Source organism: Corvus hawaiiensis, chromosome 21, assembly GCF_020740725.1.
Source record: "Corvus hawaiiensis isolate bCorHaw1 chromosome 21, bCorHaw1.pri.cur, whole genome shotgun sequence".
In the NCBI taxonomy this organism is placed as follows: domain Eukaryota; kingdom Metazoa; phylum Chordata; class Aves; order Passeriformes; family Corvidae; genus Corvus; species Corvus hawaiiensis.
This window is the reverse complement of record NC_063233.1, coordinates 5602109-5614452: the sequence shown is the minus strand read 5'-3', so window position 1 is coordinate 5614452 and position 12344 is coordinate 5602109. Positions and strand designations below refer to the sequence as shown.

At 45.6% G+C, this 12344-nt stretch overlaps 2 protein-coding genes across 5 annotated transcripts; one reads left to right on the top strand and one right to left on the bottom strand.

The window, feature by feature from the left end:
• Positions 1 to 617: 617 nt before the first annotated feature.
• On the top strand, positions 618 to 6531 carry PHYHD1 (phytanoyl-CoA dioxygenase domain containing 1). Of its 3 annotated transcripts, XM_048325645.1 has the most exons (12): positions 624 to 752; positions 1564 to 1722; positions 2161 to 2166; positions 2247 to 2322; positions 2454 to 2501; positions 3859 to 3914; positions 4096 to 4158; positions 4256 to 4277; positions 4624 to 4752; positions 5262 to 5378; positions 5526 to 5652; positions 5837 to 6531. In XM_048325645.1, the coding sequence occupies exons 1-12, from the start codon at positions 720 to 722 to the stop codon at positions 5880 to 5882; spliced, it is 882 nt and encodes a 293-aa protein (XP_048181602.1). In that variant the 5' UTR covers positions 624 to 719; the 3' UTR covers positions 5883 to 6531. The 3 variants fall into 3 exon arrangements, with proteins under 3 accessions (XP_048181604.1, XP_048181602.1, XP_048181603.1); XM_048325647.1 differs by lacking the exon at positions 5837 to 6531 and having other exon boundaries at positions 618 to 752; positions 4611 to 4752; positions 5526 to 5617; XM_048325646.1 differs by lacking the exon at positions 2161 to 2166 and having other exon boundaries at positions 625 to 752.
• Positions 6532 to 7939: 1408 nt separating this feature from the next.
• Positions 7940 to 12309, bottom strand: DOLK (dolichol kinase). 2 transcript variants are annotated; one of them, XM_048325644.1, is made up of 2 exons: positions 12246 to 12309; positions 7940 to 10423 (listed from the first exon to the last, which is right to left on the bottom strand). In XM_048325644.1, the coding sequence occupies exon 2, from the start codon at positions 10326 to 10328 to the stop codon at positions 8757 to 8759; it is 1572 nt and encodes a 523-aa protein (XP_048181601.1). In that variant the 5' UTR covers positions 10329 to 10423; positions 12246 to 12309; the 3' UTR covers positions 7940 to 8756. The 2 variants fall into 2 exon arrangements, with proteins under 2 accessions (XP_048181601.1, XP_048181600.1); XM_048325643.1 differs by lacking the exon at positions 12246 to 12309 and adding an exon at positions 11801 to 12004.
• Positions 12310 to 12344: the final 35 nt, after the last annotated feature.

Sequence of the window (12344 nt, the reverse complement as noted above, 5' to 3'; positions counted from 1 at the left end):
GGTTTGAACTTTGGGTGGATTTGGCTTTACTTATTTGTAAATATTACATGGACTTCTGGAACTGCAGGAGAGTGAACCGAGCAAGTGAAGGTGTAAATTACCAAAAACCAGCTGTGAACAAAAATAGCACAAGTATTCTTTATGGGCTGTACCAAACAGCACAAGCTCTTTACCACCCTTTAGTCTGTTTGTCAGCTCCTGGGTTGTGGAGCCCTTTCAGGGGATATGCTGAAGTGCTGGCAGGACTCACTGACTGAGCAAAAAGAGCTCTGTAAGATCCTGAATCAGTTCTTTTAATTTGTTCTAAGACATCTTGATCTTTTATTCACACTTGCATCTTATTTTACTCCTGCCCTTATTTACTCCTGTGATTACCAGTTTAACTGCCCTATTTTTAAATCTGGGTTGTTAATTAAATGTGATTCCTCTTTGGAACTAAAACGTTCATCAAGTTTGTGATTGCACTTGAGCAGAAAATCTTTGTGTGCTTTATTACCACCAAGAGCCAAAGCAAAACTGTGCAGCCCTGAATGTCCCTGCCAGGAACAAAGAGCTGGTGATGGGGACAAAAAGCTCTGGAGCTGTGCAAGAGTCCAGCTGTCCAGCACTGGCTTTTTTCACATGCTGGGACAAGGATCACGTGGAGAGGCGGAGTCAGCCCTGCAGAGCCCGGGTGGCATCGTGGTGTTGGTGGTGGGATCTGCGGAGCTTCTGTCCCAATGGCATCCATAACCCAGCATCAGATCCAGAAGGTAAGGAGCTGGTGGCCGGGGTGGGAGCGTGTCCAGAGTGCAGGCAGGTGACGCTGTGTGTAAGATACAGTCGCTGCTAGTTAACCTGTCAGCAGGTCTAGCAAAGATCTCCTTTACAAACACTTTATATTCTCCTCAGCTTCTTGTATTACGTTAATTTTAGTGTGTGAGTGTCGTGGCTACAAACTCTTCTGGGGGCAGCTTGTCCCACAGAGCTCTTGGAGGGGTTTCTCCCGTGCCCCTTCTGTCTATGCTGCTTGGCTCTCATCCCTGAACTCGAAATCTTCCTGGCAAAGGATAATCTCCAGGGTATTCTATATAAAGAAACTGAGTTCACTGCCAACAGAGTTCATTTTGTAAAGGATTGTGTAGTGAACTGTGAGAAATCACCCAGGGATTTTTTCCTTAGAGAGAACAAAGCTTTTCAGCTTGTAGAGGAATCTCACTCTGATTTGGCACACAGGTATGACTGCCCTGTTCGCGTTACTGGCCTTGGTACTTTAATAGCTTCTGGTTACAGGTCTTAGTTAAGATATCCTTGAACCACAAAAGGCTCTAGTGATGAGCTCTTTGCTTTGTGTAGACTGAGGGATTGAGATAGATTGTTCTTAACTGTTTGAAATTTCAGCCTCTTAATGACTATTTTGCAACAGAAACCCCTCCTCAAATTAAAAGTTAAGAACACGCTGCCTGGCTGCAGAGCTGGAGCTGGGATGCTTCTCACCCCGTAAAGGGCCAGAACTGTTTTCTCTTGCTTTGTACTACTTCCCCCGAGGACTCTGGGGAAGAGCAGTCATCCTGTCTCTTCCAGTTCCATGAGGATGGCTTCCTTGTCCTGGAGCAGTTTTTCAGCGCAGAGGAGTGTGAGAGCATGAGGACCCAGATCCAGAGAATCGTTGCGGAGATGGAAGTGCCGCCACACTGCCGCACCACGTTCTCCACCAGGGAGCAGGAGCAGCTCCAGGCGCAGGTACCGAGAAGGGCAGGGCTGCCCCCGTTGGAGCCCTGGAAGGAGGAAGGGAAAAGGCGAATTGCTGATCAGGGTTCACTCTGGGGGAACATGACTCTTTCTCCTAACTGAACATAACACCGGGAGAGGAATTTGCTCTCCAACTTTCTGCAAATGTTTTCTGGGGTCTTATCAAGAGTCTTATCAGTGCGTGGCTTTCAGCCGTGCTTTCAACCCCCGGTAGCCACAAGCAGCTCTCACAGATCACTTTGTACATGTTCTGCAGACAGAAAACTGGTTATTTTCCAGGCAGCCAGCAAAAGAAAAGCAAGGATAACCTCTGTGTGAGAGGTTCTTGTAAAGCCCTGATCAGCACCAAGACATGTAGTGTTGTGGAAAGCCTTTTTATGAGTGATTTTTCACTGTGTTTTGTTTATGCTGCGGCTTGGTGGGAAAAAGATGCAGGTGAGTGTTAATGCTTTGATTGAAGGTTCATTTTTGTTTTTACAAGGATGCTATTGTTACTGGGCTCTTATCCCTGGCAGGGCAGCTCGGATTATTTCCTAACCAGTGGAGACAAAATTAGATTCTTCTTTGAGAAAGGTGTTTTGGATGAGAAAGGTAAGCCCTGGCCTGAGCTAGCCACACAGAGGGGATGGGAAAAGGCTGAGTGAGGGATCAGGGGCCACTTTCCAGCTTAAGGAATGATTCCTACTTTGCAAACAATGTTAAATTATGATTTTGTTTTCTAGGTAACTTTCTAATTCCAAAGGAGAAGTCTGTCAGCAAGATTGGCCATGGTATGTTTAAAGGATGGGGTTTGGAGAGGGATGGACAAAAGCGATGTGGTTTTTAGACACGAGGATTTCTCCAGACCTACTCACTGTACATAACTGTCTCTGCAATTCTCTCCATACTGCCCCTCATTCTCTGCTCTCAAAGGACTTTATCTTCTGTTCCAATCCTTTTCAAAAACCCCTTCTGAGAGGTTTTTCAGCAGTGAATAGCTCAGAGTCACTGACATGTGAAAGTTTGGACTTCAGCCCTTGGCTCTTTTATGTAAGAAGTTTGCTCTAAAAATTTACCACCTGAGACTGGTGACATTCAGTACAGACCAAACTCTCTCCTGTATCCTGTGCTGTGTTGGGTTGGCGATGTTGAAGCTACCCTCCCTCCTGTGGTGTCACCAGCACCTTTTCTTTACCCTTAGTGGTTTCAGTTTGACCTATTTCCTCTCTCCCAGTTCCTGGACTTGCATTTTGATCCCTTTTGTTTTCAAACAGTACATGGAAAATGAGAGCAGGATTCCCCGCACCTGCAAATGTGGACTTTGTTCAGACTAAACTTTACTACAGTTGGAAATTCAGTACTAAGAGCTCTTGTTCTTTGGTTTTCTCAGAGAAACACTCTCCCCTTCCCAGGCCCGCTGCCACTCTGTCACACTTCAGCTTTTCCTCAGGGGAAGTGAAAACAACTGTAGATCCCTGCTGACCCAGCAATTTAACAATTCAAAAGCCTTCTCTAGTCTTATTTTCTGTAATTACTCATTTTGGTCAAGTCTCATCCCTTGCTCGAGAGCAGCTCCTGCTGGAGCTGGGTGTGTGTCGTTGTGGCATGATCAGCATGAGCTGGAAGCACAACTCTGAATCTTTGCTTTGTGGAGTTGTCAGAGTTGGGTTGTAGCAAGTGTCTGCACAAACACTGACCTGCTGGCTGGTGCTCTCTCAAGGGCACTAAAGATGAGCTCTAGCTCCTTTTTGCAGTACTTCACTTTTCTGGTAGGTCTTAAGAGGTGAGTTTTTAAAGGATGCATTCACCCATATGCCTCAGGGTCATGTGTAGTGGTTGTCATTTGTGTAATATAATATTGAATCACATAATATTCCATTTTGTTCACTGTTACACACTGGCTTTAATATATGTGCAGTTTGTGGCCAGGGAGTGATTATATTTATAGTCTTTAATAATGACTGTACAACCTATAAGTGTCCTATCACCTTAGGTGTGATAAGCCACATTTATCCATCTTGGGAGGGATGAAAATTTCTGCCTGCAATTTATCCTGCTTGGCTGTGGTGTCTGCAGCTCATCACTGAGAGCTGCCACGTTCCCTTTTCTTCCTGAAATCTTCCATCTGAGCCTTTTCTTTGCCCTTAGCTCTACATGCTTATGATCCTGTCTTCAAGCAAATCACCCACTCCCCCAAGGTGCAGGTGAGCTGTTACTCCTTCCTAGAATAATGGTATGGGGGGAAAAAAAAATTGCAGAGTAGTTAATTAGTTTTCTTATGGTCCCGGGAGAGTCATTTTGTCAGTGAAAGGAAATTTAAAGATCTTCAAAGAGTAATGTTAAATATTGTGCAGAAGACATAAATCCTGGAAAATTTTCTTGTAGGAACTGGGAAGAAAACTAGGCCTTGAGAGACCAGTAGTTGTGCAGAGCATGTATATCTTCAAGGTACAGTAATTCCAAGTTGTCTTGTCACTCAAGAAATAAGACCCTGATAGGTGAGAAGCTGTGAAACTCTTCACACATCACTTTTTTTTCTTTGCAGCAACCTGGCATTGGTGGTGAAGGTGAGATTTGTGTTGTCTCTATATCACACTGCAGATAATGCTCCTTTAGGAAAGGAATATTACCAAGGAAAAGGCTCAGAATCAGACTTAAACCTGTGAGTTTAGTGGTCCAAACCTTCTTAAAATAATCTTTGAAATCCCCATTTTTTCAGAAAAGTTTCTACATCATATGCAGCTTGAACAAAGAGCTGTTTTTACATTTGCAGTAGGCTGAAAGGTGGTATTTTTATGTAAGATTTAATGTGTGTGATAGGTGGGTGGGCAGGGGAGGGCTCTGAGTCAGGGGGATGCAACCCTGAAGTCCTTCTAGAGGAACTGAAACCCCAATGACAGTCTCTCCTTGCAGTAACACCACACCAGGATGCCACCTTCCTGCACACGGAGCCTCTGGGCAGGATCCTGGGGTTCTGGATCGCCCTGGAAGATGCCACACAGGAGAATGGCTGTTTGTGGTTCATCCCTGGCTCTCACACCAGTAAGAGCACGTGTGTGACCACTGCTGGTCACCAGCACAGTTCTGCTTTTCCCCACCTCTAGAGCACACAGGGTGGCTTTAAACTTCTGCTCACCTGAAGAGTCCCTCAGTGAGTGTAATCAGATTTTAAGCCGCTCGATCCTCAAATCCTGGAGCCGGCTGTACTCATATAATAGTTTATGCTCCTGTAGAAAGCACAAATGGACCCAAGGTTGGCTTTGCATAAGTGTGTGACTATTTGTGTTCCTAAGGGTCTGTTGCAATGCACAGAAGGGGCCAGAAAGGCAAACAAAATGCAGCTGTTTTATCTGTTTCTGCCACAGCTGGAAAATCCTAAATCTCTACTTAATGAAAAAGACCCCACCCTAATTACTAAGGAAAGTGTGAATATAGTAATAATAAAGTTCCTATCATTGCCAAGAGAAATCACTGATATTTTTCCTTTTTGCTGTGCAGAATGTAGCCAGGGGTTTAATTTTTGTGTGTTTGCTTTTTCTGTGGATTTGCAGATGGGATTACCCGGAGGATGGTCCGTGCAGCTTCAGGTGCCTCAACATGTGTAGAGTTTGTAGGGTCAGAGCCAGCCTACGAGGACAAGCAGTTCATACCTCTGCCTATAAGTAAAGGTACAAACAGCCCCAAACGGGGCACTTCACAGCTCAGGAAAACACAAGGGAGCTAAAATCATATTTTAACCCTTGCACCTTCCCTTCCACTGGAAAGGCAGAGCTCATCTTTTGGAAAACAGCAGTCCAGGTGATTCTTTCCCACAGGTGGACTCATACTCATCCATGGCGAGGTTGTCCATAAGAGTGAACTCAACAGCTCGGAGTCTTCTCGCCATGTGTTCACCTTCCACGTGATGGAAGCCAAAGGCACCACCTGGAGCAAAGAGAACTGGTAAGGTCGTGATCCTCACGAGTGGCTGAGGCAATTGAAGCCTTTCCAATGTACTACTCAGGATAACTGTTGGGGGTCTTGCCTGTCACAGTTTGTTGGTAGTGCCTCAGTTGGCATTGGTTTCATACCTGCAGAGCTGGAACAGCCTCTGAAGTTTTGTTTTTACCTCTTCTTTACTCTCTAGGCTCCAGCCAACTCCTGAACTGCCTTTTCCATCGCTCTACACTTGAAGTTAGTGACTGGCTTGTGGAGTCAATAGCTGATCAATATTCCTTCCTGATTGTTCATTCACAGTCTCTTTAAACACAGCCTTCACTAGATCAGCTCTTAATGTTCATTTATCCTCCTCCTCAAAACCAGGACCATTATCACAGCCCAAAACCTGCAGTAGACAGAAGCTTCTACTGCAGCAGGAGCCCTGCCAGTATGAGAGTAGTCACCCAGTCCTTTTGGTAAGGAAACACCTTCAGCCTTGAAAACAAACCAGTTAAGACCATTGCACCTTGACTGGAACCACTTCCCAAGTATTTCTCCTTGCAGATACTCAGTATTTTCTTGTGTTTAAGAGCTTAAGTGCATTTCTTGGCTGGTTGATTCCAGCAATGCAGGTGAACATGTTGTGGGGAGAAGCTTGATTTTCACCTCCAGGTTTCTGTCCTATTGTTGGAATAACAGTGATTTCAAACAGCCTTGTTTGAAGCAGAAGGTCTGCTTTTTATAGTCAATCTTCTAAATACTCCTGACAGACTGTAGCTGAGTGTTTTATCTCTGGGTGTGTTGATTAAAAATATGACAATTCTTAAAGATTCATATTGAAATGATAGAAACAAAGAACCTCAATCAAACTCTTTACACTTAAATAAAAAGATAGAAATTCTCCTTTTCATCTCCATCATCTTTTCTTTGAGGAAGACACAGTGTGACCTTCTCCCAACAGATGGGGACAGTGCTAAATTGTCTTATGAGCAGTTGGAACTCTCAATATGCACAAGAACAATTTCTATCCCCAAAACCTCACCAAACCCAAACAAACTTATAGCCAGGAATGTTTGGAAATGCAAGCTACATCCCAGGCAAGCTCCAGCCTGTATCCTGAACTGAACAGAAACTGTGTAGGTATGATTTCACCAGCACTGGTGCACCGGCAGCCCTGAGATAGGAGCCCAGTGCCTCCAGTGCAGGAATTGCATCAGAGTAACCCTAAGGCTGCTGAGGGCTGTGGCAGAGTGAACCCAAATCTTACTAATTCATCCCTTTCAAAAGTAAATTGGGGAGCTGGGTCATGGCAACAGCAGGAACACTAAATGCAAAGTTTCTGCATTCAAAAACTGCCTTTTCTGCAGTTTGTTTGAAAGTTGGAAGAAGGGTGGAAGGAAAGCAAATTTTTCTACCTCTGGTGCAATTTATGACATCAGTGGTGAAGGCTGTGGCTTGTGACAGAAGCAACTCAAGTGTTGTCTGTGTCTTTCCATGAGAGGAGTTAATAATTTAGAATTCTGCTGAGGAGAGATAGTTTGTCCTGACTTGCACCACTACCTGCAGTGTGCAAAGCCATCTACTTCAAGTGCCTAAATAAAATTAAAAAAGCTGAATTGATTGGCAGGATTTCCTGTTAAACGTGAAGGTAACAGCCCAGCAGTTACTGAGTCTGGTTTCCTACAGAGTATCTGACAATTTACTGTGTTAGGAACCAGCTCTGGCCAACTTTGGCATCCTCAGGAAAAGCTATATCCCAGGAGCCCTTCCCAGGCAGGGTGATGAATTGGGCAATGCTACCTCTCAGCTATTCCAGTCCTGGCTTGTTGCAGGGACACACAATATTGGATTCTGGAGCCAATTCTGCTGACCCAGAGACTAGTTTCACTCCACCCTGGTCTTATGTTTCCTCCCAAGACGTGGTCTCAGAGCTACAGGGCTGCAGGACAGTGTTGTGTAAGGTACCTTCGACTTCCCCCAAACTGTTCCCAAAAGTGAATTAAAAAAGGGTCAGAAGTGAACTGCATGATGCAAACTAGAATCCTGGGATGACAATCTCCTGCTTGGACCCATCCCTGGAGACAGGAAGAGGCAGGGAGGACACTTGTGTTTTGTTCTAATGGACACTTGGCAAACCAGTGAGAAGAGACTGTTGATACAGAAGGGTTTCATACATAAAAATGGGTTTTTTGGCCACGAAATGGTAGCTGTAATTTTAATTAAATGGATGTAACTCAGTGGCTTTAGTTAGTTTGTTCATAGAAGCATTTTTATAAATTATCTGGCTGAAAAAATGTGAAAAGTAGGAAAGTGCAATAGTAGAAAATTTTATTGACTTCAACAGATTTTCTGCTTTCAGGATTAATGTGTAATTAGTTTTAGCTGTGACTTTGCTTAATTTTCCCCCCGTATTCATTCCAAATTAATTTAGAGATTAAATCTTAAGAAAGATAAAACATTTTTCTTGCTGAAGCAAACTTCAGGGCAAAAAATTCATTGTTCTTATTAGTATGGTCTGGAATGAGCAGTGTCTGACATTCCCAAACCTTCACCACCCACCCTGTATAAACTCAGCTGTGACAGATTTTGGAGTCGTGTTTGTGCATCGTGGTGTGGTTTTGGCTCTTGCTGATGAGGACTGGACACAGCTGGACACTTGTACCTGGTTCCTGTGCCCACCCTCGTTATCAAACATGCTTTACATTGTGCTTATACAGAAATGAGAGCTCACACATCAAACACAAGATGCAGGACTCATTACAGAAAACAAGGTGCAGTACAGAGGTAGCAACATCTGAGAGATTTGCTTGTTTATTTTTTCCTCTCTAATTGACTTACCTCTTCTTCCTCTGCTTCCCTTGGGCACCCAGAAGAAACTTAAATTGGATTAAACACAAGTGCTGTTTTTATCAGTCATGTTTGTTGCTGCTAGAACATAAATCTGGCTATTTTCAACGGGGGTAAAAACAAGACCAAATCAAAACCTTTATTTTAAGTAAGTCTTTTTCATTCCTATTCTCAACAATTGTCTCTGCTGTACCAAAAGATAAGCTTTGAGCTTTCGTTACACTGCATTTTCTAGTACCACTTTTCTCTAGGAAGGGAGAAAACTGTTCCTGGAAATGCTTCTATGCCATGAGCATGATCTGGAGGTAGAGAGGCAACAGCAGATTATCAATTTGGGTAGTGTAAGCTTCCAAAAGAGAAACCAAACTCACAGATGCCAGAATCCAGGCATAGCTGGAGTTCAGATTCACACTGCTGTCAAAGATCAGGATGAGAGCCACAGCAATAATCTGAGCAAAAATAGCTGTCATTGTCCCTTCAAAGGTCTTCTTTGTTCCTGGCCATTTGATTTCCCCCATTGTACTGCCGAATACAGAGGCAATGGTGTCTCCTACCCCTACTGCCAACACCCCAGAGTAGGGGACCAGTGCTCCTGCCCCAGGCAAGGTGCCTTTAGGAGCACAAGATCTAGGAAACAACCACACTGGGAGGGACATGCCAAGGAGGAGATAAATATGAGTCAAGATTAGAGGTCCACTGTCTCTTTCATCCAAGAAGAGAGAGAGCAAATGCCTCAGGGTTTGTCCAAAGGGTTTGATCCTGAAGTACCGAACGTACTCTAAGAAGATGAACACTGCCAGACACAGCACTGCAGCAACGTAGAGGAGCTGGCGGTCATAAATTAGTCCAGGAACATAAGTAGCTACAACAATGAAATGGAAATATTTCCTGGTTATAGTTGAGGCCTGGTGTTTTTTAGATTCAGATGATCTCTTGGCGTTCTGGTAGAAAACCACACCACATGCTGAGGCAGCCAAGAAAGTCCAATACACAAGAAGGTAAAGTCTTGTCTGTGTCTGAAACAGAAACTGGAGCAGCCAGAACAAAGGGTTCCTCTGGATCAGTCGGTACAGCCAAGGCATGATGACCCCTAAGCCTAACACTGCTGTCATCATGTGGAAAAACATGGAGGAGATCCACGTGCCCGAATCCAAGAAAATGAAGAGCACAGTGAAAAAAAGACCAAGAAGAACAACTCCGACAACAGCTACCAGAAGGAAGAAGTCAATGGGATCCCCTCTGCCCTCAATTACATTCAGTGAGCGTTTAATGAGCTGATTGAGAACAAAACTTACACCTCCAAGAACCAGCAGCGCTTCTCCAGGAGTAAAACATCGAGGCAACAAGTACAGCAAGATCATACTGAGGTAGACAAAAATGAGCAGCACTTCTAGAACCTCTATCACTTCAGAGACAGTCAAAGAATGTTTCATGGTGTAGATAATTATGCTGCCAGCAATACCAGTCACGATGCAAGTGTTGGTTGGCACAGGTTTGGTGATGCCAACTGCTAAGATGGACAGGAAGAGAGCGAGCAGCATTCCCGTGGAAGCCACAACAACGCCGAAGCGCTCGAAGTACACGATGCCGGCGGCCCTGCAGCGCTCCTTCATCACCACCCCCAGCAGGGGGATCACCATGCTGGCGGGCAGGAGGCCGCTGTTCGCCGCCCCCCGGAACTGGAACACGGCCCCGCCCAGCTGCAGCAGCCGGTCCCATTTGAACTGGACGTAGAAGGCCTGGACAGCCAAAGCGACGGCGCACCAGGAGAAGCGGTCCCACACCACCGCGTGCACCGACAGCACCACGGTGAACACCAGCAGCGACTCCACCAGCACTGCTTTGTTTAACATGATTCCAGCCCAGCGTGCCTCAAGCTTGCAGGATCTCAGGACTCCCACTGTGCTCAGTTGTCCATTAAGAATTCCCTTCCATACTACTGCAATTCCTATTAAAAAAAAAAAAAAAAAGCAAACAATTAAAGCAACTACTCGGACAGTTAAAGTGTTTGTGCACCTATTTTGTTCTTAAACTCAATTTAAACTGACAGTTATGTGCCCATTGCTAATGTCAACACACAGATGATTAAAAAAAACCAAACCAGTGCGGTGAGCCAATCCTGCTCTTCACTTCCTCTGAATGAAGGCTCACAGCCCACTGACAGCTGCCCTGCAAACCAAACCTTCCTTGAAACGTTTGGACTGGAAGATACGGAGTTGAAATAACCAGCAGCAGGCATATTTACTCTGTTAGGTTAAATCTCATTTATCTTCTTCAAATTGTGGGCATTGACAACATTGTGCAATTCTCACCAGCATTTATTGCTTTCTGGCAACCTTGATTTCTCTATGGATATGTAATTTGATAATCAGCCATGTGTAAGCCTCTGCCATTACACTGGTACCTCTTCTGGGGTCTTTGAAGGTCTCAGGTTCTTTATTTCTGTTGGAAATATTATGGCTGATCCAGTTGTGAAACAGTGGCTTACTTCATCCTTTCTGGTCCACCCTTAAGCTCATTAGCAGGAAACTCTGATTAAATTCTGCTCCCCAAGTCTCATTGCCAATATCTACACCAGCTCCCTCATGGAAGGCCAGAAGTTTATTTAAAGTTCTCTTTTGGGTTTTCAGCCAGTGTTGAATGGTGACACCAGATTACAAAGCTGACAAAGTAATAGCAATATTACTGAGGAACTATTACAGTTTGTAGTGTCAAACTTCCTTAGACTGTGTGTCTGCAGTGCTTAGATATTTATGACTTTGTACTGAAAACTTAATTATTAATAGATTGCTTTCTGGCATCCTTATTCATATAGCCTGAAATACTTGATTGCCAAACAGCTTCATGACATGCACTGTTGCTACACAGCTCCATCAGGCCAAGTGTAATCTTTTGTCATCACAATTAATTTTTAAACAGGAGAAGAATTAATCATACAGTCACTAAAACAGAACTGGTCTGGGCAATAGCTACCTCCAACCAATAATGGTTTTGGGGTCCTACTCTTTGCTGTTTCTGAGCACTGGGGAGGGGGAAACCTAAGGCTTATTTGAGAAGAGGCAGAGTAAATGTCACCTGCCAACCAAAGACAGAGTCCTCCTACTCAGTCTGGCAACGTTAAGGTTCCACCCCAGCTCCTATATCAATGGCACATGACAGCTTCTCCGCCAGGCTGCCTGGCTGCAAGGCTAGGCAGAATTTCACCCCGGGTGAGGTTTCTGATGCAGCAGTTCTGAATGTTTAGACCTGACAATTTGCAACGCGAAATATTTCACTGCTGAATTATTTCGTTTTCTTGTGCCTGCCGCAATCCCCTCCTCCACACCTTCTTTCAGGTAATGTGAAGCTCCTCGGCACTGCCGCTCTCTCATCACCGAACGGGACCCGTCAGCCCCCGGTTCAAGCCAGACACAGCGTTTTCCGCCCGTTTCGAGATCCGCATCCCCGTTGCTCTGGGCAGGGAAGCTTCCCACTGACGTGCTGCCAAACATCCGGTAGTCCTCGCCTCGCCCCTGCCTGCTCCCTCTCTTCCCCACGTCCCCGCAGCGCTGTGGACTCCCCTCAACCCGCGGGCTGCCCGCGCCGTGCCCTTCCACGCTCCTCGCCGCCGCCTCCTCCTCTCCCACCCAGCCAGCCGCGACACCCACAACGCAGCCTCCGCTACTGGGGACCACATCCGCCCGCCGGAGGTGTCGAAGGCGGTCCCGGGCGATTGCCGATTCCAGCGCGAAGCTGCGGCCCCCGCCCCCGGGAGCCCAACGCGCACCCACCTCGCAGGACGCCGCCATCTTGCCCCGCCGCGTGTCACATGACCCACGCGGGGGCGTGGTCGGGGGCGTGCCGCGTGCCGCACCACGTGATGCCGGCGT